Genomic DNA, 21,962 nt, shown 5'->3' with positions numbered 1-21,962 from the left:
CGAACATATTGCTATCGTCTCTATATGAATTTTGGATGAACACATAGATAATATCACACTTCATCTTATATTCAAGTAGCAGCTCCTGCTGCTGCGACGACCGGCTCCTCGGTTTCTTCATCTGAATAAGCAGCAATGGTATTCTTAAAACCGTATTCAAAGCCTTCAAAGGAAGCAATCAAGGAACCATTTAAGTGGCAACATCATCTTTGACAGAATCCTCATATGCGGACTGGTTCTCACTGGAAGAGTCATCTTGCTCTAAACCAATCTCCTGCTGTCGGCTAACCTCCTGTTCCGGTTCAGTTTCTCGTTTTGGGCCAATCTCATCGAACTCGTGGTTTGGGTGTGTCGCATCACTTGTGACCTTGCATTTTTCGCAAAAATCAAAGTCTTCGCAGTTTTGACAATGGAAACGGAAGCCGCGCATCTTTGTTGTTTGAGTTAGTAAAGGTTTAGATGAATACACTTCTTTCGTTTACTCACCTTACAATTGCACCCATCGCAGACAAGTGACCCGTGTGACATACCTGCTGAGGGCAGAACTTCATCGGAACTAGAAAACGGCTTAAGGAATTCCACAATCTCGTTGTGCTTGTTATAGCTTGCGATTTGCCGTGGAGTCCAGTTCTTGATTGATTCTAGTTCTTTGACATCCGGGTGAAAGTCTAGTCCAAGAAGCATTTTCACAACTTCCAAGTCGCCAGCCTGCGCAGCCCAGTGAAGGGGAGTCCAGCCATTGATGTCTTTCCGGTGATAGTCATGTTCATTGGGAGAGAAGCGAACTATTAGGTAAGATATCATATCCATCGATCCGCTGACAAAAGTGTGGTGTATGAGGTCCCGGTCCTGTAGATCATGGAAAGTTGGTCCGAGCAGATTCAATCCTTCAGAACTTTCTCTGAATAGCTTTCTCAGTATTGAATAAGCGCCGATTTGTGCTGCGAACTGAATTGCGGTTCTTCCTTGCATGTCTTTCGATTCCGCACTAGCGCCGAAAGATAAAAGATGATCTACAATGTTCTCGGCTCTCCACCAAATAGCTTCTTGTAGTGCATTTCTAGTATGCTTCTGTTCTCTTTTAGGTTTTGCACCTGACTCTAACAACAACAATACAAGTTCCTCGTCTTCTGCATAAATAGCTTGCAATAGGCAATTTCGTTCATAACTGCCCCATTCCTGTTCTATATCGGCTCCTTTACTCAGAAGTAATTTGATGCTATCCAAATTCCTGTTGAGAACCGCTAGTGATAAGGGTGTCTCATTGGAGTTGTTTGCAGTATTGACAAGCGCTTCCTTCTCTAAAAGTAACTTTGTGATAATTTCATTTCCATTGCGAGTAGCCCATAACAGTGGTGTCTCACCTGTGTTGGATGCGATATTTGTATTCGCCCCCCTATCTAAGAGCAATCCGGTGATGATTTCATTGTCGTAACGAGCTGCTGACAGAAGTGGCGTTTCTTTTGCTCCATTTGTCATTTCAATATTTGCTTCTGGGCCTAAGAGGCATTTCGTGATTTCATTAAATTCATAGCGAATCGCCAATGAAATTGGCGTCTCCCCAGTATCATCCATCGCATTTATGTCCACTCCATTCCTTAACAGCAGCTCTACATTCCGTAAAAAGCCCCTCCTACTTGCTTCTATTAAAGCTGTCGATCCACTGACGGCTTCTTGTACATTAGGATCCACACCTAGATCTAACAATAGATTCATGAGATCCCCATCACCAGTGTTGTACGCCAAAGACATTGCAGGATGGAGCTGCTCCATATATTGATCTTTATTCAGGGCGCTCTTAACTTCTTCACCGAGTAGAAACATCACGACCTTCGGATGCTCGAAGTTCAATGCCCAGATAAGTGGAGTCCAGCCATCCGTGTCTTGGGCCTCCAATCTAGCACCGAAAGTCAAAAGAAGTTTGACCATTTCGAGGTTGCCCTTCCAGGCAGCGACAGAGAGTGCTGTCTGCTCGTATGTGCTATTTCTCTTCTCAAGGTCAGCACCATGGTCAATTAAAACCTTGACACATTCTGTATATCCACATGTCACTGCATAGGAGAGAACATTATCTCCGTCAGGGTCAACTTCATTGGAGTCCGCACCGTTGGCAAGAAATAGTTCTATTGCCTCGTGTTTGCCATTCTCGACAGCAATAAACATGGGTGAATCTTTTGTCACGGGCTCATTTTTTAGAGTGACGCCGCTTTTTATGAATTGATTTAAGATGTCTAGCTGGCCGCGCTCTGCTCCCCAAGAAAGAGCTGTGCGTCCATTCATGTCTCTGAGATCTTTGTCAACGCCAGCTGCAAGAAGCTTTTTGACTCCAGGCTCGTATCCTTGAGATACTGCCAGCATGAGCGCAGTGAGGCCATAATCATCGGCTAGATCGATATACGATGATGGCTTCGAAGGAGAAGAACTATTGCTAGGCCTCCACCGCTCCAGTATACTTTCTATCATCGTGTCGGACTTAGCATGCACTGCTAAGTGGAGGATTGATCGTCCATTATCGGTCTTAAGTTGGCTGATGTCTACCGCGATTTCCTTCGAGTCAATGAGAAATTCGAAAGGTGTCTTAAAGTTGTTTTTAACAGCCCAGAGCAATAGTTTCCCGCCGTTAACAGTTAAATTTTCTTGTTTCAATAATGATTTAATTACCGAAGCTAGCTGTTCTTCTTTTGAAGGTATTTCCGCCTTCCCAGCATTTTTCGACTTCTTAGCTTTCTCATCGACACCAACTTTGCTGTTTGAATTGTCTGGATTGTCCCGGTGTTCACTTTCCAGGGTTCCGCCTGAATCATCTACATGGTGACTGGGCTCCCCATCGAGATCTGGTCGCGGCAGAGGAGGGCTCTTCATTTTCTGCTCCATCTCAACAGCCACGTCTAAAGCTTTTTTGTCATCTTTGTCTTTGATCTCAACACTTGCCTCTTTGTCGATAAGCATTTCGATGATCTTGGCTCTATTAGAAGATCCATCGGTGTTTATGCCCTTCACTGCGACATGTAGTGCAGTCCGTCCAAGCCTGTTCTGCGCATTGAGATCCTGGGCGTTGACTATTTTTTTGAGAAGTATTTCCACAATTTCTGGATTTCCACCGAGAGCTGCAAAGTGGAAAGGAGTCATGTCCGAATAATCTTTGAAATTCAGTGTCTTTACATGCAGCTGCGATTCCAGAAGTTGTTTAGTGGCTCCAATATTTCCTGTTTTCACGGCCCAATGTAATGGAACAAGGCCATCTCTCCCCTGTGATGGTATTGCGTTGGCGAACAAGAGTTTTTTGATAATTTCTTCTGCATTGACTTGCTTCGAGTCGACCTTTTGTTTCATAACGGCGTAGTGCAGGGGGGTACGGCCGGCAAGGTCACATCTATTAACTAGATCTTCCCCCTTCTCCACTAATTTCTGCACTGCTTCCAAAGAATAAATCACTGCGTAGTGTAGAGGTGTCCAACCAAGTATATCAGCAGCACCGACGAATTGGCTCATGTGTCCTCCATTCAGAGAGAACTTATTATCCTCGATAACTTCTTTGTGTAAAATTGTCTGCCCGTTTCTTGCCGATATTTTGACCTTGTCTTTGGTTTTATCGTCTAACAAGCCTGCCTTTCCAAAGTTCTTGAGCCGACCTTGCTTTGCATAAAGTGACTGCAGCATATATAGACATGTTTTATGATTAGATCTTAAGACAGCGACCAACTTTCTTTTACTCTTCTCCAATTTTACATCAGACGTTTCCATGTATTTCTTAGTTTCTGAGGCGGATGTAGCAGTCACAAGGAAGTCAACGGTAGTGCTGACTACTTTGTAGACAAAATTACCCTCTGGTGGTAGATCGTCGCACAGTATCAGTAATTTTCTATAAAGATTGCAAGCAGAATCCCGATAGCCCAGTTCATTATCTTTGGCGTTTTTTCGTACTACGTCTACAATGTCTTCGTTAGGGAGTTTGTCAGAATAGCTAAGTGGGGGTATTATCAGTAAATTAGCGTCTTCCAACGTTCCCAGGCCAGAACTCTCGACGGCTTTGGTCATTTGCTTGATTTTTTTGTTGGTTAATCGTAAAGAATTCCAGTTCGGGTGCTCCTCATTTAGTCTGAGCTCATCATTTCCTGGTAACACAACTTCTGTTGGGTGTTTGTTTCCCCTCTCAGATAGTGGCAAGAAATTTACAATTGCCCACAAAAAGGTGGAAAAAATATGTTGAGCGAGAAACTTCTCCTTCGAAACACTGGCGATCATGGCATAGTATGAGAATTTTGGGGAATATGCTCCCTTAGCAATTTTGTTGTGGTCGACTTCTGCTATTCGAAATGTTAGAAAATTGTCGAGTATTCATGCTATCCCGGAATAACCATGGGAACCCTCTTGATAAATATGACTAATGCCTAATGTTGAGCAGGCTGTAGGTGAGAAATAAAGAAGATATTAGGTTTACCTGGCAGATCAAAACCCATGCTGAGACATTGTGTGTCATTTTTACCATCCCATGAAAACTCACCAAGTGCTTCAGCACTCTCAATACCGGCCCACCACGCCACATCTCTTTTGAGTGTAGATCTTAAGGGGCCGATGACTCGTTGAAAGGAGTGTATATCACGAGCAATATTCTCGGTGCTATTCTGAGCCCGGTTACCGCTCTGGTGATCATCACTCAGATGATACATCCACAACGAAAGAATTGACTCAATGTCTTCGGCGGAGACGCTCCATAGGTTTCCTTTTAGATTTCCTTTTTCAGTCTTTGTCGCGTGAAGTTGAATTTTTTGCGTGGCGGTGTATTCACCTTTCCCAATCTTTACGTCAATGAGCCAATGAAAAGTAGAACCCGGCCACTCTTTGAATGAACTCATAGTTTTTTCGATTGCTGAGGCTACAGAGGCAGCGTTGGCTTTTATTACCGGATCAGACCAGCCAGTGAGCTGTCGAAGACGGTTTCGTACGTTGAGTACCTTCTGACCCTTGAAGCATTTTTCATTGGTTTCCCACCAGTCAGTGAGCTCCTGTAGACGTTTCCGAATGCGTACACATTTCTGCATCATTGGCTCATTCTTAGCAGGGTCCCAAGACGCAGTGGGCTTCTCCCAAGTGGTGAGTATTTGGAGACACTCTCTTATGAGAGCTTCAGGCGCTGCTCCGGACCCTTGGATAGGATCGTAGGATTCAGGTATTGTCGAGTCAGAAGTATTTGGTTCCACCTGGACAGGGATTTCTCGGCTACCGGCGCATACGTTGGTAATTCGAGGTGTTGGCAATTCACTTGGGCCAAGAACACGCTCAGCAGTCAACTCGTCGATTCGTTTCCGTACTGTAACAATTTCCTGAACTATCGACTCATTGGTGATGGGCATGAATCCGGAAGTCACTTGAACGGTTGGATTTATTTGACTGCAGATTTTCCATGAAGAATGACAGGGAGGCATATCTGTGTGACGAGCTGTAGATTTGCTAAGATCGCTCAAGTACTTGTCATCATTACCAATCCTGAGTGCAAGCCAGTCAATTTCAAATTTCTCCGGAATCTTCTGGGCGATAGGTTTATCCAGCATACCCCGACGAATAATGGCACGAACAACAGTCATTATCGAAATGGCAACAAGCTGTGCAATTGAACATACCCAGCTGATGCCGCGAAAGCCTTCAAACTGCAATATAAATCCAATGATTCCTGTAGATGTCCCTATGATGCAGAGCGTGTTGATCCACTTGGAAGTTGACTCATATGGTGGGATCTGTTTTGACGGTAGAGGAGGGTTTTGAGTCTTGGACGTCATCGAACAAGAGTGGGAGGATCTAGCACTTCTATTAGATACAGTATTTGGAGGCTGAATTTGGAGGCTGGACGTTTGAGAAGCCCCTGTTTTGTTGGAACTATCTTCGATGATAGGATGTGAAGATTCGGCACCCAAAGACTGTTTGTCGCCGCGGCAAGAGGTCATGATTAGTTCCTTTTCCATTCTTGCCATAAGCATATATGAATCGAAGGTCTGGTCGCTGACAACAAAGCGCTGTTGAAGCCAGAAAACAAGAAATTTTCGGGACTCTGAATCACCCTTCTTTGCATTGGGCTTGTGTCCTTCAAACGAAGATCTAGTCTTTCTTTCGCCGTCTTTCATTGGAATTTTGAAGAATACCCCAAAAACTCTTCTCCATAAATGCTTATGGTAATTATGAGAATCATTTGCACCTCCTGTTTCTACATCTTCACTGGAATCTTTGAATTTTGGCTGGTGATTTCCTTCGACCCGCTGCGTTGTAACATTGCCATCTGCTAATTCCCACACACTCTCATGGGTGCTCTCTCCAATGACTGAAGCGCAAATACCCATTCCGATGACCAGCACAGCTGTCCCACTAGCCAAAGTCGGGAACGCATAAGCGCTTGGGCGTCCGCCTACCGCAGCTCCGAATCGATTGTCGTAGGCAACAAAGGCAGAAAAGATAATGACTCCCGCCTGAAGAATGATGCCCAGAACGGCAGCAACAAACAATTCTCTTCTGTTTTGCTTAGGATGTATATTTAAAGAAATATTCGGAGCTCGATCCAAGCCGTCGTTTTTAAAATGACCCTCCTTGGAATTGGTTCCTCCAGACATGTTGTTGTGTGAGTCGTTGTTAGGGCTTTTTGATACACTTGTTCTTTTCCACAGCTCCTGTGTCTTATTTCGCCATAGTTCCTTTAGTATATCGATGAGTGGATCACTATATGCTTTTGAAAGCATCGAACGTGTCATTTCCAATTCAAACGAAGACACAGGACCCAGACGTACCTTTTTTGTCATATGTTTTAATATTTCAGGGTCAGACAAAGTGAAGAGACCAAATTTCTCCGTAGGATCACGTCCCTTCAGAAAGAGTATTTGTTTAACTTCACCTTTCCCCATGGTCCGGACTATACTGTGTCCATTCCATAACTCGGATACCTCATGTGAAGTTGAGGACATGAAATCAAGCTCTGCAGAGGCTCGATTCTCTCGTGCACGACCGATCAAAGCTTTCAGCTGGGGTGGACCGCCAACGCGAATGGCGCCTATAATAGCAGTAATGATGCCCAATGGAGCCATGGCGAAGATTATGTGGTCAAGCCATGTGAAAGATTCTCTCAGGAATTGTTGGGCAAAAGTTTCACCAAACAAGGCCAGAAGCCTGAGATTGTATCAGCGATGAAACTTTATGCTCGAACTTCCAATACTTACGGCCCTAGGTCCGAGAACAGATTGTTCGTGACATCTGTACCATCTGCACCGGCCTGCGAGGCTAGAAACAGCAGCAAAAAAATCTTGCGCTGCATTGATCCAATAGCTCTTGACTGGAGTTGGTAAGACTGCGTCCGATGAACTATTTTGCGATGGAAAAAAGATTACTCTACGACAGAGAATGTGTAAAGTCAAAAACCATCAAAGAAATGTTGCTATTGGAAAAGGCGAATGAGAATTAAGACGAAGAAGCCTCGAGACTGATGGATGGCATGAGTATTAGGTGTCTCAACACCTTCCATTCCATGAGCCCTGCTCCCACCATTACAATCACTAGGATCACAATGAGGTTGACTTACCGATCCCCGCGCACCGAGCCATTAGATGGTGTGCGGTTCATGTAAGTGCGGCAAGAGAGCCTGCCAGGTTTGTATTTATCCATCACGATGGCAAGTTCTCCATTGAATACAGATCAATATTCCCGGACTGTTCCGTTGCGGAAATCTAATCAAAGTGTTAGAGGTACCCATCCCACGCAGCATTTTTTGCAGATTTCCTCATTTGATGAGTATCGAATACAATCGTTCTGTGCTGCTGAGCTGTACGACACAATATCCAGCCATGGCTCGACATCGCAAAACATCAAAAGTTTCCTTAGCCACACTCGAAGCCCTAGCTTTCACGTGACGGGCTAAATTTATCATTTTTCTAGGTGGCTCTAGCTTTTAGGAAGAAGCAATCTGACAGCTAGATGACATCCAGGTGTGCGACTAGTCACTTTACCTTGAGCCTGCTCAGGCGTCTCAGCCGCATATACATATCGACTTCTTATTTGCCATCTTTCTACAATACTACCTCCCAACATTACTGAATAGCAGGGTGGTCTAATCAAAATTCTTGATTTCCTGCAATAACCTGGCCAAATTGTAACTCTACAATCAAAATCGGAAGAGTTTGCGATTAGATCTTCATATATTTGGTGATATAGAGAACACATGGAGTGATTTGTTTGGTACGAGATTTCCAGAGGATCACCGCAAGGGTAAATGGAAAGGCTGAATTGTATTGTTTCATTGACGCTTGAGGCTTGCGAGTTGTATTCTTCTTATCTGCACCAGTGTTGTTGAGATGTTTAATCAAGGTGTAGTAGAGAACAGTATGGGTATTGAGTGGCTGCGAATACCTACATGGTTATGAAATTTAGTAAGAAATTGCTTACTGTTGATACGGACTCCTTCAGTGTCTTGCATATTCATATACCCTGCTTTCCGGGATATATATTATCAGCTGGATAAGATGATGAGTGATGGCGAGAAGAATCTCTTTTTCTGGACGCATATCACCTGGGTATATCCAGGCTCCGGGAACTATGACAGATATGCGATGCTGTATTACAAGGTAGTGTGAAATAGGTTGGATCCCATATGGCAAGATCGGAGGTCTCTCTGAAAATTTTGCCGCCTGGGAGTTTTCTCAATTCGAAAGTATCCGACACAGCCCTATTCGAAAAGCTCTGCACAATCCATCAGTATTTCCTCTCTCTTTGCAGAGTTCAAATTCCTAGATGGGAAATCCCAAGAGATCATAGGCATTCTTTCTACCATCTTGCTTTCCCATACATGCCATACGTATTTTACATACATACATCCTCCCACATACTCTTCCCATTTCAAACCCCCCTCAATATCCTTCTGTCATGGGTATTCTTTTTCAACGTATCAAAACCTCTATCTACCGATCCTACTGTTCTAAGCCAGCTCAGCCAAGTCAATCTATACCCAGTCTTTCATCTTCGATCAAAAGTATCCATGAGATTGCCTCACACAAAGTCGTTGTGGATAACCTCAATACTGCTCATACAGCACGTGCCTCAATATACAAAGTCAAATAGATAAAATTATTCCAAGTGCTACGATATATGAGGTTAGAAGAATTCGTATATTTAATTAATCGCTGTTGGTACATTGTCAACTTTAGTATTGCAAAGACTTTAGTTTCTTAAAGTCTCCAGTCATCTGCTTTTTCAAATCCAACTCCGACTGCTCCAACGGAAGTCTCGTGTTTTCCCTCTTTGTGCATCACTTCCGGTTCCAGCAACCCCATCAACTCCGCAAATCTACCATCTACTCCCTTGGCTACCTCTACACTTCCTGCGATAATATCCTTGACTCCTGAACTCAAATTCCTAATCGCACCACCCTCCATACACGCCGCATCCCATTCATTCTCCCCTTGATTCCACCTCCAATTACCATCCAACGCCCACCTCATATCCCCCTCCACATCCATAAAAGTTCTCTTCCCCTCATTATCACTCTTCTTCCTCACCAACCCCCCATTAAACCACAGCAACTCCCCCTTCTCGTCCACATGCGCAATAGCACTCCCACAAACATCCTCCCTTCTTATCCCATCCGTCACATTCCACACATGCCTCCCAACAATCCCCCCATACTTCTCAGCAAAACTATATTCCACCCCACTCAACTCCATACCCAACCAATAAGTTTCCTTATCCCCATGCGTATTGCGATACGTAATTATTTCTCTCACTACGTATGTATTCTGCCAACACGCATGCAATAATCCCATAAGAACTCCCAATCTGCTCTTATCCAATACCACTACCCCAGAATCCTGTTCTTGTCCAAAATTCTCATTCATCACTCGAGATTTGCGAAATTTGCGGCTAGGAGTGTGATCTTTCATTTGCCAACGCCAGAATTCATGACGATATCTATATAAATTTTTCCCAATCAGTCTATCATGGAAGAATAAAGTCCCTGTTTCCGCATATGCAGCATGCGTATCCAAAATGATCTCTGGTGGCTGGAGAAAAATAGCATCAGAGTCGACTAAAATCACCTGTTCGAAGGCTGATGCTAAGAGTGCAAACGGTTTGATAGCCCATCTACTCAATCCATCTGATAATTGAAGTGTTGTATCATCCAAAAACTTTGTTAGATCCAAGAAATCAATTTCCCCGATATTGTGAGTGGAAAAGAGAGATAGAAGAGCAGAGCGATATTGAGGTGGGAGATCCGAATTTCCGGCATAGATTATTTGTATAGGTAACATTGATTTGAGAAGCTTATTATATGCAATGCGTATAATAAGTGGGCACTGGTCCCCAACATTTGTTTTCACTTCCCTAAATCGAATATATCCATCTTTGTAGAATAAAAAGTTACCTGCTAGAGCCTCTAGAGGCCTAGCCGTCCTATATAGTCTTAGACTGAACGTGGACGTAAATGAAATCAAATCAAATCAAATTGATTTGAGAATGGAACGGAGATTGAGGATAAGATGACATGTATAGCGGAATGTTTTTACGCCTGTAGGTATAACGATCCCGCGGGAGCCGGGCACAAATGATTTTCTGAGGTTGGCGAAGGAGGTGGGATTCTGGTTTGGCAGTTCGGTTCCTCTCTGTATGAAAGGGAAAAGAGAGATGATGGTCTTCTCTACTAGTGCTTCGTACTCCAAAAATGTCTTGGTAGTGGTTGGATTACCATCCACACCGATTTGCATTAACCATTTTGTGAGAATTTGGGTTCTTCTCCCCATCTCACCAAATTCATCTTCAGAAACAGGTACTTTGATAAAATGGCGAGCGACAAGAGAATTCTCCTTGATTTCATATTCCGTGATAGGTTTCAGAGTCGGTGCAGAACCCACATGGTCGAGAAATGATGTCGATTTACATGTCCACAAGATACCAAGTATGCAAAGTAAAATCAGAGACTTGATATTGAAGTCTTTATATCGGGCTTGACGTGGTATTCTAAATCTGATGATCGTTCTGGGTAAGGACAGACTTGATAGCATTCTGCCCTCCGTCGTTCTGGTACACCTCTCACCTAGATGCGAATACACATTCCAATAAGTGGTGCCAACTATGAATCCCTGCAAAGTTCGGCTTGGATCACTAAATCAATCCTTCTTTCAACAACTGACGTGCTTTAATCAAAACAATGCGTGTTTGCGACGGAAAGTGATGGTGATAGGAAAGCAATGTATCAGCTAGCACTGGCTCTGCGAAAAACGTAACACTAATAGCCCGAGAGCGACATATCAAACAAATCAAACGATTGTACGAAACATGATTCGGAAGCTCTGGAAACCTTTGAAGTCGAAAATGTCAACATAGACACTACAGCATCAAAATGTTGAATTTTCCTTCGTCGTTGGGAGATACTTTGGACTTGCGCGTCTAGGCCTTGAAGCAGAAATTAATTCTTACCTGATTAGGAAAATATTCAAGGGTCTCTGTGGAGAAATTTATGGGTCAAAAGGACCCAAGGAAAAATGTAAAATGCTTCGAAAACCACCGTAAGCTTATAAAGAACTTTGAAACTCTCGAATAGCACGTGAGTAGCTCTCAAGTCAATGCTATCCAGAAAACCACAGACGCAATAGATAGACGAAGTAGATTTCGAAAAGGTGAGGAAGTGAAAGTGTATCGCGAACTTTGCCACCTCACAAAATTACGATACACCAAAAGTGGGTATCAACTCTTTCGAGATACACCTTGATGAGCCATTCTGATAGATTGGTAACCTTGATGGGCTGTAACCTTTGTGACCGGTGTGAGCTGGAGTAATGATTCGTATATTGGCAAACGAGCTTGCTCTGTGTCACGGGATAAGCACTTCACAGTAAATCAAGCAAGAGGCACAGAATGTGTGGTCTGAGACGGCGTTAGGAAGGGTGATGACAGAAAAGCCTACAGCTTCCCGAGCATTGCCGACATCTCTTTACTTCACGGCGCGTAACCATGTAGATACACCTATCTAATGGTAACCATTTCGTTGGAATTACCAAGGATGTTTTTATTCGGAATGTTATATTCAATATTAGACCTCGAGAGTATCTTGATCACTCTGTGTAGTCGGTGAATATACCGTTAGGCACTTTACATCTGTAGACCTGACCCGACTGCATGTCGTCTAAAAAGTTTGTTTTGCCACTCTTCACCGAGTTATATAATCCCCACTTTTGGCGATTTTGATAGAATTTTAGCGAATCATGTCATCGTTTTCTTCCCATCCATTAGAGCTAAACTCATTAAAGTGATTATCACTCTCTTTCTTCTAAAGTGATTGGTCAATTTTGTCGGAGACCTGCATGAATGAGTCTAGTCAGGAACCGTTAGACGTTTGTAAGCCCTGCCAGCCACCAGTTGCCAGCCAATCAATAGACCTCTATTCCCCACATATCTGATGGCCGCTTTCTTCCATACACAGCAAAACATAACGATTCCTACAGACCGTCGACAAAATATTACACACCAACATCATTTCTCATATCTTACCCAGCTTTAATCAAAAGTATATCTCCAAATCTCAAATGATATCAGCTTAACGCCTTTACCTTTTCTTCTTTTGCTTGTGAGAAGGGGCAAAGCTCTTTAACAGAGCAGTGTTTGGAGATGGCGGGTCAATTCGTTTTGCTGCCTGACCAGATGGCTGCACTTAACGGTCAAGGAGGCCGCAGCCACAACTTTGAATTCGACTTGAACAACAAGAGCTCTTCATGTAGTCGAATTTGGGTATTTTTTCCCTTCAGTCTTCTTCACCTCGTCTCCCCTCCCATTTCAATGAATATCGCTGACGCAAATTCAAGGACCCTGTGAATGCAAGATTCGAAGCTTGCTTCATACCATTCATAGCCGGTATTCCAGCAGCCATCAGCGCCTTAATTATCCTTGGATTTCTCACACAATTGACACCAATCCCGCGTTTATTGCCATCATGGCTTCATCCATTCATAAAAGAGCCAGAGGAGAAATCTGGAGAGTTTGAAAGCAGGCGCCAACGGCACGTGCTCACACCCATGACAAAATACTTGTTGGCTGTCTCAATTACCGGTACATTATTACAGTTATCATCAATATTTTATCATAATGTCTACCAAAATCAAAACTTTCATATGATGGTGATGATATTTCCCACAATAGCATGGACAGTTACATGTCTCCTCATTGCTATCACTCAACCTGCGAAAACACCAAAATCTTTGCTTTTTCTCTACATCAGCATTTTTGTTTCACAGTACTTCGTTCTGCTTGATAGATACTCGAATATGAACATGCAGGACGGATCCTTGGTTCTTTCTTGGTTGGCTTCAATTGCAGCGATCATTATCATTCTGCGGATGCCCATGCGTGATCCATTCCTCGGTAATGATCGAATCAGTCCAGCATTTAGTTCACCGAGCGAGTCGCTTCGAAGTCCAGAGGACAATCTTACTCTATGGCAATTCATGAGTGTTTCTTGGATGTCGCCTCTCATGTCGATAGGGAAAGCTCAACAGTTGAATGAAGACAATGTCTGGAGCCTTGGCTACGAATTTCAACATAGAGTCCTACATGAAAAATTTAGAGATACAAATGGCTCAGTGCTAAAAAGACTTACAGATGTCACAGGGATTGATCTTGTTATACTTGGTTGTTTGGGAATTTACAAATCAGTTGCAGGTAAGCATCTTGTACATTCTTGGTATTATAGAAATAGAAACCTGATAGTTGACGTTCTTCAAGATATTGCTGCACCTTTGCTACTCCAAAAAATACTCGCAAGTATGGAAAATCAACTAGCGCCAAAGCAAGCCACATTGACTTACTCTCTGATTGCCCTCTTCATCCGCCTAATGTCTGCTCAATGCGACGTTTTTTCAACCTGGTATGGTAGACGTTCTTATGAGAGATCTCGAGGAGTACTCATTACAATGCTTTTCGAGAAATCGTTGTCAAGAAAAACGATTAGCGTCAGCACAAAGCCTAAAGAAGACGAGTTGACCAACGGGCAAAGCAATGGAAGCAATGGAACAGCTGGAACCAATGATATTGCCCTTCATAGTTCAGCAAAAGGTACTGTACTTCCATGGTGGAAGAAGGGCTTGAAAATCATTGCAAACCCCTTTATATCATGTTTTGGTTTGCGATCTAAGGAACCCAAGAAGCCAAAAGAACCAGCCACGATGGGAAAGATCCTGAATTTGATGAGGTTAGATTGCTTTTCTAATATTTCAAATGCTCACTAACAATTCCTGTAGGGGAGATGCTTATGAAGTTGCGCAACGGTGAGGGAAAACTCTCAAGATAAATATCTTTCTATGCTAATATTTGATTCAGATTTTGGGACTTTGCCGATTTCATTACTCGACCACTTGGGTTGTTTCTTTCCATTATTGCTGTTTGGAAGCTTCTCGGGTGGCCCTGTTTTATCGGGGTGATAGCCGTATTCATAGGTCAAGCTCTTAATGTTTTGGTTTTAAAAGCTCTTTTGTATTATGAAAGACAACGAAGAACTGCCTCTGATACCAAACTTCATAAAATAACACAGCTAGTTGAGTCAATAAGGTATGTTATTTTATTAGTTTCAGCTAGTATTGCTAGTCTTCACTTGAAATCTGGGTTTTCGAACTAAATTTTGATAGGCACTTGCGTTGGTATGGATGGCAAGATATTTGGCTAGGCCGCATTATGGAAGCAAGACAAGACGAACTATGGTTACGTGTCATAACAAGGGCTTGGGGTATTCTCTTGTCATTTGTTTACATGTTTTCAAGTGGGATGTTTCCTGTAGTGGCTTTCTGGGCCTATTGCGTCTGGGCAGGTCAGCCATTACGTGTTGATGTAGCCTTCCCTGCTCTCCAACTTTTTCAAATGCTTCAAATGGGATTGCAGACTGTTCCAGATCTTGTAACTACTCTGCTCAACGCTCGAATTGCAATGGGACGTATCGAAGACTTCATGAAAGAACCTGATAAGCCAGAGGTAGAGGCAAATCAACAGACAAACAGCCGACTTGAAATGAATGATGCCTCATTCGCTTGGCCTGGAGCTACGGCCCCTGTATTAAGGAACATGACTCTTTCATTCCCAGGTGGATTATCGCTTATATATGGGGAAGTGGCTTCCGGAAAGACGGCTTTATTACAGGCTCTGCTTGGTGAGCTTGATCATCTTAGTGGTTTATACAACCCTGTCAATGAGGTGGTAGGTTATTGTGCACAAACACCATGGCTACAGAGTATGAGTATAAGAGATAATATTTTGTTCTCTGCTCCATATCAAGAAGTCCGATACAAACAAGTATTAGATGCTTGCGCTTTGGTGCCAGATATGCTCAATTTTAAGAATGGAGATTTGTCCTTGATTGGTGAAAACGGAATTGGACTGTCTGGAGGACAAAGGGCTCGTGTCGCATTGGCACGAGCAGTCTATTCCAACGCAAAAATCTTGTTTCTTGATGATCCTCTTTCTGCACTTGACCACCATACAGCGGAGTCAGTGGTAAAGAAATGTCTGACGGGTTCGTTGGCAGAGGGAAGAACTATTATACTGGTGACTCATCGCACGGAGTTATGTCAGGGAATAGTACAACAGATTGTTAGAATGACAGATGGGACAGCAGAGGTGTTTGATCCCGACTCCATACCGTCTGAATTACTACACACAGAAAATTCGTCGAATTCTGTAGTGGGAGAGCAAAAGGAAGATGAAGATCAAATAGATTCAGCAATACCCGAAAAATTCATGGAAGACGAACATCGAGAGCATGGCGGTATCAGAGCTTCGGTCTATTGGGAATACATTAAAGCAGGAAAGCTGAGGTATTGGGCTCTAATCCTAGTGGTAATGACTGCTTTTCGTCTAATTGATATCGCCGAAACATGGTTTCTCAAATCTTGGGGAGAAGCATACGAAGGACCACGAAAACCATCCAGAGATCCCTTAAGTCGACTTCCTTCTCCAGAAACCAACATTCAGCCATGGTTACTTGGATTCTTTCTTCTTGCTTTGGCTCAGTCTGTTACTTGGGTATTTTTTCAGGCGTCTGCACAACTGATGGTTTATACAGCTGGTAAAAGCATTTTCGAAAGAGTCATGACCAGAGTAGTCCATGCGACATTCCGTTTCTACGATGTGACACCAGTAGGGCGTTTGATGAATCGTATGACATCAGATATCAGTGTCATTGATGGAAATTTAAGTTCTCACTTTACATCATTTGCATTCTTGATGATTATGTGGTTTACATCTATTCTGCTTATTGGATCTCTTACGCCAACCTTCTTAGCATTTGCAATAATACTCGTCATCACGATTGTGTTGATATACACGCGATTTTTGCCTACATCTCAAAGCTTGCGCCGTCTGGAAATGGTCTCTCTGACTCCATTAATATCAAACTTCGGTCTCCTCACTGAGGGGCTCGGTACTATACGTGCATTTTGCGCAGAACGTCGTTTCCAGGATCGGGTTATTGAAGTGACAGATATTTTCCAAAAGATGGATCACTTCTATTGGTCATTACAAGCATGGCTCGCGTTCCGATTCAATATACTTTCTGCTGTATCAACATTTCTTATGACAGTCATAGCCGTATACCAAGATTTATCACCCGGTCTTACAGCCTTCGTTCTTTCAGCCGCAGGTCGATTCGTATCATCAACGAGAGGATTATGTCAATCTTACGGCCAACTACAAATGGAGTTCGTTTCAGTTGAACGTGTTGTAGAACTTCTACATCTCGATCAAGAATCTCCTGGTGATATAGATCCACCAGCCTACTGGCCCCGTCTGGGTGGCGACATAATTTTTGAAGATGTCAGCATCAAATACGCCCCTCATCTCGAACCATCACTAAAGAACATCTCCTTAACCATTAAAGGCGGCTCAACTACTGCGCTGATCGGTCGCACTGGCAGTGGGAAATCAACACTAGCTCTCTCTCTCCTCGCAACAACATTACCAAATACAGGTCGCATTCTCATCGACGGTATCGACATTTCTCAAATAAAAACTCAAGCTTTACGTAAGCGCATTACCTTTCTCGCTCAGGAACCTGTTTTATTTCCAGGCACTATGCGTACGAATCTTGATCCAATGGATGAATTCACCGATTTTGAATGTTCATCCGTTCTTTCCAAAATCGCTGTACGACATAATTGGACACTCGATACAAACATTGATTCCAAAGGGAAAAATTTAAGCCAGGGTCAAAGACAATTAGTAGGGCTTGCGAGGGCGTTGTTGAGGAGAAGTTCTATTATTATTATGGATGAGGCGACAGCTAGTATTGACAAGGAAACGGCTGGCAAGATTCAGGAGCTTATTAGAGAAGAGTTGAAACAAAGTACGGTGATTACTGTTGCGCATCGGGTTGAAGCGGTTAGGGGAGTGGATTGGTGTGTGGTGCTTGAGAAGGGTGGAGTGAAAGAATTTGGTGAGGCCGGTAAAGTTGGTAAGATGAATGAGGAGCAGATTGATACTCCTCCTGGGGATAGGAGTGGAGAAGAATAGATATTGGCAAATCTCAGTTGTAGAGCCCGGGTGGGTTGAAGATATGAGAATTGCGTTGAAATCTTTGAGATAGTGCGTTGGAAACCAAAAGGCGTTAGATCTCCACTTATGGATGCATTCTTTCTTATAGACGATAGCTCAGCTTGCAGGTGTGTATGGGACACAGCAAAGTGATTTATCGATTTATCGGGGAGCATATCACGTAACTGCGGTGCAAAATTGGAATGATATGCTTTATTAGACCTGCACTCAGATATATCTAGACAATAATTCTAGAACTGAGGAATAGGATAGTGAGTTATAAAACCATTTTATACACAGCAAACAGTATGATATAAAGAACTGTGATCTTGCATATAACTGTACATCTTCTCAATTATATCAATCACCTCAGAAAGCGATACTTGGTTTAGAGGTGTAGTTGGACTTCAGCGAGAAAACACCACCGCCCAAGCAAAAATTTGAGCAACGGAACAATTTCGGAGATTGATTTTTCATTCTCAGCTTGTCACATGATTCAGATAGGCAACATTCCTCATCGGAGAGTTCTGAGAATTTGTGCACACTCTTGTACTCTTCTAATTAATTGAAAATGATTTTTCCAAATGTAGAGATAGAAGGTGGTATGGAGTTTGGATAATGTTGAGGAATTTACACTTTGATTCAGAATATGTCACATGACATTCCGCTTTTGGGAGTTCTCTTTTGGATATCTTCCACGCGTCCGCTGTCCTGCATTCGACGTGAATATCAATTTGCACATTGTGGTTCGGAGTCTTACAGATCAAAGAGATAAGACAGTATCTTTTCATAAGCATGAAGTTGACAATTGACAATTGGGAGAAGCTGTGTACGGTTTACCGTCATCAAATTGATTGATTTGGATTGCGTTCCAATATGTTTGAGTAAATCTTTTGCTCTATATTACCAGACAATGGAATGCATATCTCCAACCCATCCGCCGTCTTCTCGAAAATGGTTCCCAACTATCCAGCAATCTCATAGCTGGCAAGATCGTGGAAGGTTCCATGTTCATGTTTATGATATTGTCCTTTACGAGGATGAGCATGGTTCAGTATTGGAATTCGTTTGGTGACTTACGTGGAATTTCATGTCTCTTATTCACACAGATTGATGATTTGTGATCCTCAGGATCTCTCATACATACCAGGTATCAATTTCCATCCTCTCCATTCCATATCACCCCCCCCCCCCCCCCAAGCCTCTAATTGAGCTTCCTCATTCCGAGCTCTACTCATTCAATTCGTGCTTCCAAACGCCCGACGCCAATTTTCCCAAAACCAAAGAACAAAGACTCAGCTCGAGCTTTACGCACTCCCGCTAACCTTGATCTCCACCGATTTTCCCTGATCTACAGTTGAAGAATGTCTCGCCCCGACTCTCTCCATCGAATTCTCAATTCCATCTTTAACACAAGCACCACTACTCGAGCTCACAGTCGATCCATAAACTGATCCTGTATCATCCCCATGTCGATGTCCTCCAGTATGCAGAGACATTCTGATAGCCTCCTGCTTCTCCGCCGCCGGAGTATATAATTCAATATATATACTTGAACGCGCGGGCATCGTGTTTGAATTTTCGAATTCGACGCAAGTAAAAATAGATGATATATCAAACTGATCTATAATCACGAATCAAAAGTTTGAAACAATGGTTATAGTTTCTTTATATGTATCTCTCTGGAAGAAAACATATCTCAAAGGGCCGAACCCGACCTCGTATTATCATACGCAACACTGTTATCATTCTTTTGAAAGAGGTTTCTCCCGTCAGAGATGGAGCTCGCTCCACTTTCCTTACATACTAGGTATTGGAATTTGGCCAAATCGATATCCACATATCCAAGCCGTAAGCCTGCAGTGATATGACCAAGTTATCGTCTCACCGTTGAGGCAAGAAATATTTTCTTCCGTGCCGCAATGCATTTTCTAGTGGGAGGGGAAATGTAAGCAGTATGCATGCATGCATTTATTTGTTTCGAATTATTGTTTTTAATGATTGTCAGTGCGATCATATCATGAGATGTATGCATGAGAATTTTAACATCCCGGAAGTTTGATGTTGTAGTTTTTTTTGAATTTTTGATGTTCCTCAACCAATCGGGAATTTGGAGGATGATATATTAGAGTTTGTCATGGGAAATAAACCAAACCGAAGTGTCGGTGAGAATAAGAACGACTATGAGATCATATTACACAAACTCTCTTCTGCGTAACTCTCATCACCTCTAGGTACTGCTCCAGGATATCTATTCGCAAACCATACTCCGTAAAGGATCATGATGGATATCCTCAACTCACCACCTACCAATCAAGAATCAAACCCAAACTTCTCGTTCCACACAAAATCACAATCCTCATGATTTTTTCCCAGGCCAAAAATTCTCATCTCATCTCATCTCATCCTCCCCACTCTATCTTATATCTTATGTAATACGCAAAGCAAAGCAAACAGCACAGTACAGTACATGCACACAATCACATCACATCTCACATCTCACATACGATCCCCTCACCTCTTCACCTCCTCATCTATTTGTTCATCCATCACGATCCCAAATATCCGCTTTCGTTGGTTTGTTTCTAAAGCTTGGCGGAACATCACAGCGGTAATGTCAGATAAACTTATACGGCTGACATAAGATTAACTTGAACACCTACCTACTGTATTCCTCCTTGCAATATAATTCAGCTCTCACGGATCACTCATATACACACACACATAATATCGTATTAAAACCATATAATCACATACCCATATCACATCCCATGCGGCTCTTCTCTATTCTATATACCCATCCTTACCTCTCCAAGTAAACAAACAACCTAGGGGCAAAAAGCCTTGTAGGGAAATCAGATGTAAGCAAATCGTAAGCAGCCAGCCAAGTATTTATTATTCTTTGAGGAAATTTTATTTGGGGGCCGTCTTATTTTCTTGGCGGGGGTGAGGAGATAGATATAGATATAGTGTATTGGAGTGTCTTGTATTGTATAGTGTGGTGTTGTAATGTGATATAAGCAATTTGTTTAGATATGGTATATCAGTTATTTTATTATTAACTTTATTGCTTATATTAATGAGAGAGAACGAGATAATCTCTTATAAACCTAAATCTCAAATCTCAATATATTCATTTTTTTCTTATTTAGTTATTCTTTATTTTTTTAGGTACAGAAAGAACACGAAAACGAAAATGAAAACGAAGCAGAAGATTTTATATTACATTTCAAGAGCTTGCTCTTCCCACACCTCCTCCACCTTACACTTCTACTCTCCAACTCGCGTTTCCGCTATCTTTTCCTGTCTTCCCCTACTCTTTCCCCCACCCAGTTCTCTTTTCCCTTTTCCCTTTTCCCTTTACCCTTTACCCTTCCCCAATTCCCCTTCCACTTTCCCAATCCTCATTCCTCTTCTCCTCTTCTCCTCCTCTCCCCCTCTCCTCCTCTCCCCCTCTCCTCCTCTCCCCTCTCCTTCCCTCCCCTTCCCAATTCCCCTACCCCAATCCTCAATCCTCAATTCGATTCCAATCCTCATTCCTCATTCCTCTTCTCCTCTCCTCCCATTTTCCCTTTCCATTTCCCCTTCCCCAACCCTCCAATCGTTATCCCAATCTCAACCCCAATCCCAACCCCAATTCCGATCTCAACTCTGATTTCGATTCCAACATCATACCTATTCATACAAACATCAGATCAGATTCCCAAAATCACTATTCATTTTCTCATTTTCCTATATACACATACACATACACATACACATACATCACATACACACATTCCCATTCCCATTCCCATACACACTCTTAATCAAAATCTTATTCTTATTCTTATTCTTATTCTTATTCTTATTCTTATTCTTATTCTTATTCTTATTCTTATTCTTAGAAGTAAAGTCTATACAAGTTACTCATATCACGCGCTACCTACCCCATCACCATTTCGATTCGATTCGGATTCGGGATCGGGTTTGGATTTGGATTTGGATTTGGATTTGGATTTGGATTTGGATTTGGATTTGGATTTGGATTTGGATTTGGATTTGGATTTGGATTTGGATTTGGGATGTTGGATGTTTACGTATATATGTGATTGTATATTATTATATTATATTGAATATATACAAATTATATTAGAATATACTATATGAGAATATACTATATGAGAATATACTATATGAGAATATACTATATGAGAATATACTATATGAGAAATATACTATATGAGAATATACTATATGAGAATATACTATATTAGAAATTAACTCTGTACCCAAATCACATCACTACACATATTACTATACACACCATACCTATCTAATCTAGTATTCAAGAAGATCCATCCATCCAATCCATCCATCCATCCATCCATCCATCTATCTATCTAATCTATCTATCCATCCATCCATCCATCCATCTATCTATCTATCTA

The 21,962-nt window shown here is 42.3% G+C and overlaps 4 protein-coding genes across 4 annotated transcripts; 1 reads left to right on the top strand and 3 right to left on the bottom strand.

Annotated features, from left to right (window-relative positions):
- Positions 1-190: 190 nt before the first annotated feature.
- Positions 191-7,294, bottom strand: EAF02_004496 (uncharacterized protein; the record flags this gene model as incomplete). Its single annotated transcript, XM_038900544.1, has 4 exons — positions 191-430; positions 487-4,307; positions 4,442-7,149; positions 7,200-7,294. 4 exons carry the CDS (start codon positions 7,292-7,294, stop codon positions 191-193), a joined length of 6,864 nt encoding a protein of 2,287 aa, XP_038760251.1.
- A 1,903-nt stretch (positions 7,295-9,197) lies between these two features.
- EAF02_004495 (uncharacterized protein) lies at positions 9,198-11,027 on the bottom strand (the record flags this gene model as incomplete). Its single annotated transcript, XM_038900543.1, has 2 exons — positions 9,198-10,154; positions 10,533-11,027. 2 exons carry the CDS (start codon positions 11,025-11,027, stop codon positions 9,198-9,200), a joined length of 1,452 nt encoding a protein of 483 aa, XP_038760250.1.
- Positions 11,028-12,630: 1,603 nt separating this feature from the next.
- EAF02_004494 (uncharacterized protein) lies at positions 12,631-17,511 on the top strand (the record flags this gene model as incomplete). Its single annotated transcript, XM_038900542.1, has 6 exons — positions 12,631-12,750; positions 12,825-13,677; positions 13,741-14,206; positions 14,256-14,282; positions 14,335-14,562; positions 14,640-17,511. The coding sequence occupies 6 exons, from the start codon at positions 12,631-12,633 to the stop codon at positions 17,509-17,511; spliced, it is 4,566 nt and encodes a 1,521-aa protein (XP_038760249.1).
- A 1,328-nt stretch (positions 17,512-18,839) lies between these two features.
- EAF02_004493 (uncharacterized protein) lies at positions 18,840-19,100 on the bottom strand (the record flags this gene model as incomplete). Its single annotated transcript, XM_038900541.1, has 1 exon — positions 18,840-19,100. One exon carries the CDS (start codon positions 19,098-19,100, stop codon positions 18,840-18,842), a length of 261 nt encoding a protein of 86 aa, XP_038760248.1.
- Positions 19,101-21,962: the final 2,862 nt, after the last annotated feature.

Source organism: Botrytis sinoallii (genome assembly GCF_014898435.1).
Source record: "Botrytis sinoallii strain Bc 23 chromosome Unknown BSIN_006, whole genome shotgun sequence".
Classification (NCBI taxonomy): domain Eukaryota; kingdom Fungi; phylum Ascomycota; class Leotiomycetes; order Helotiales; family Sclerotiniaceae; genus Botrytis; species Botrytis sinoallii.
This window is presented reverse-complemented; position numbering and strand designations above follow the sequence as displayed.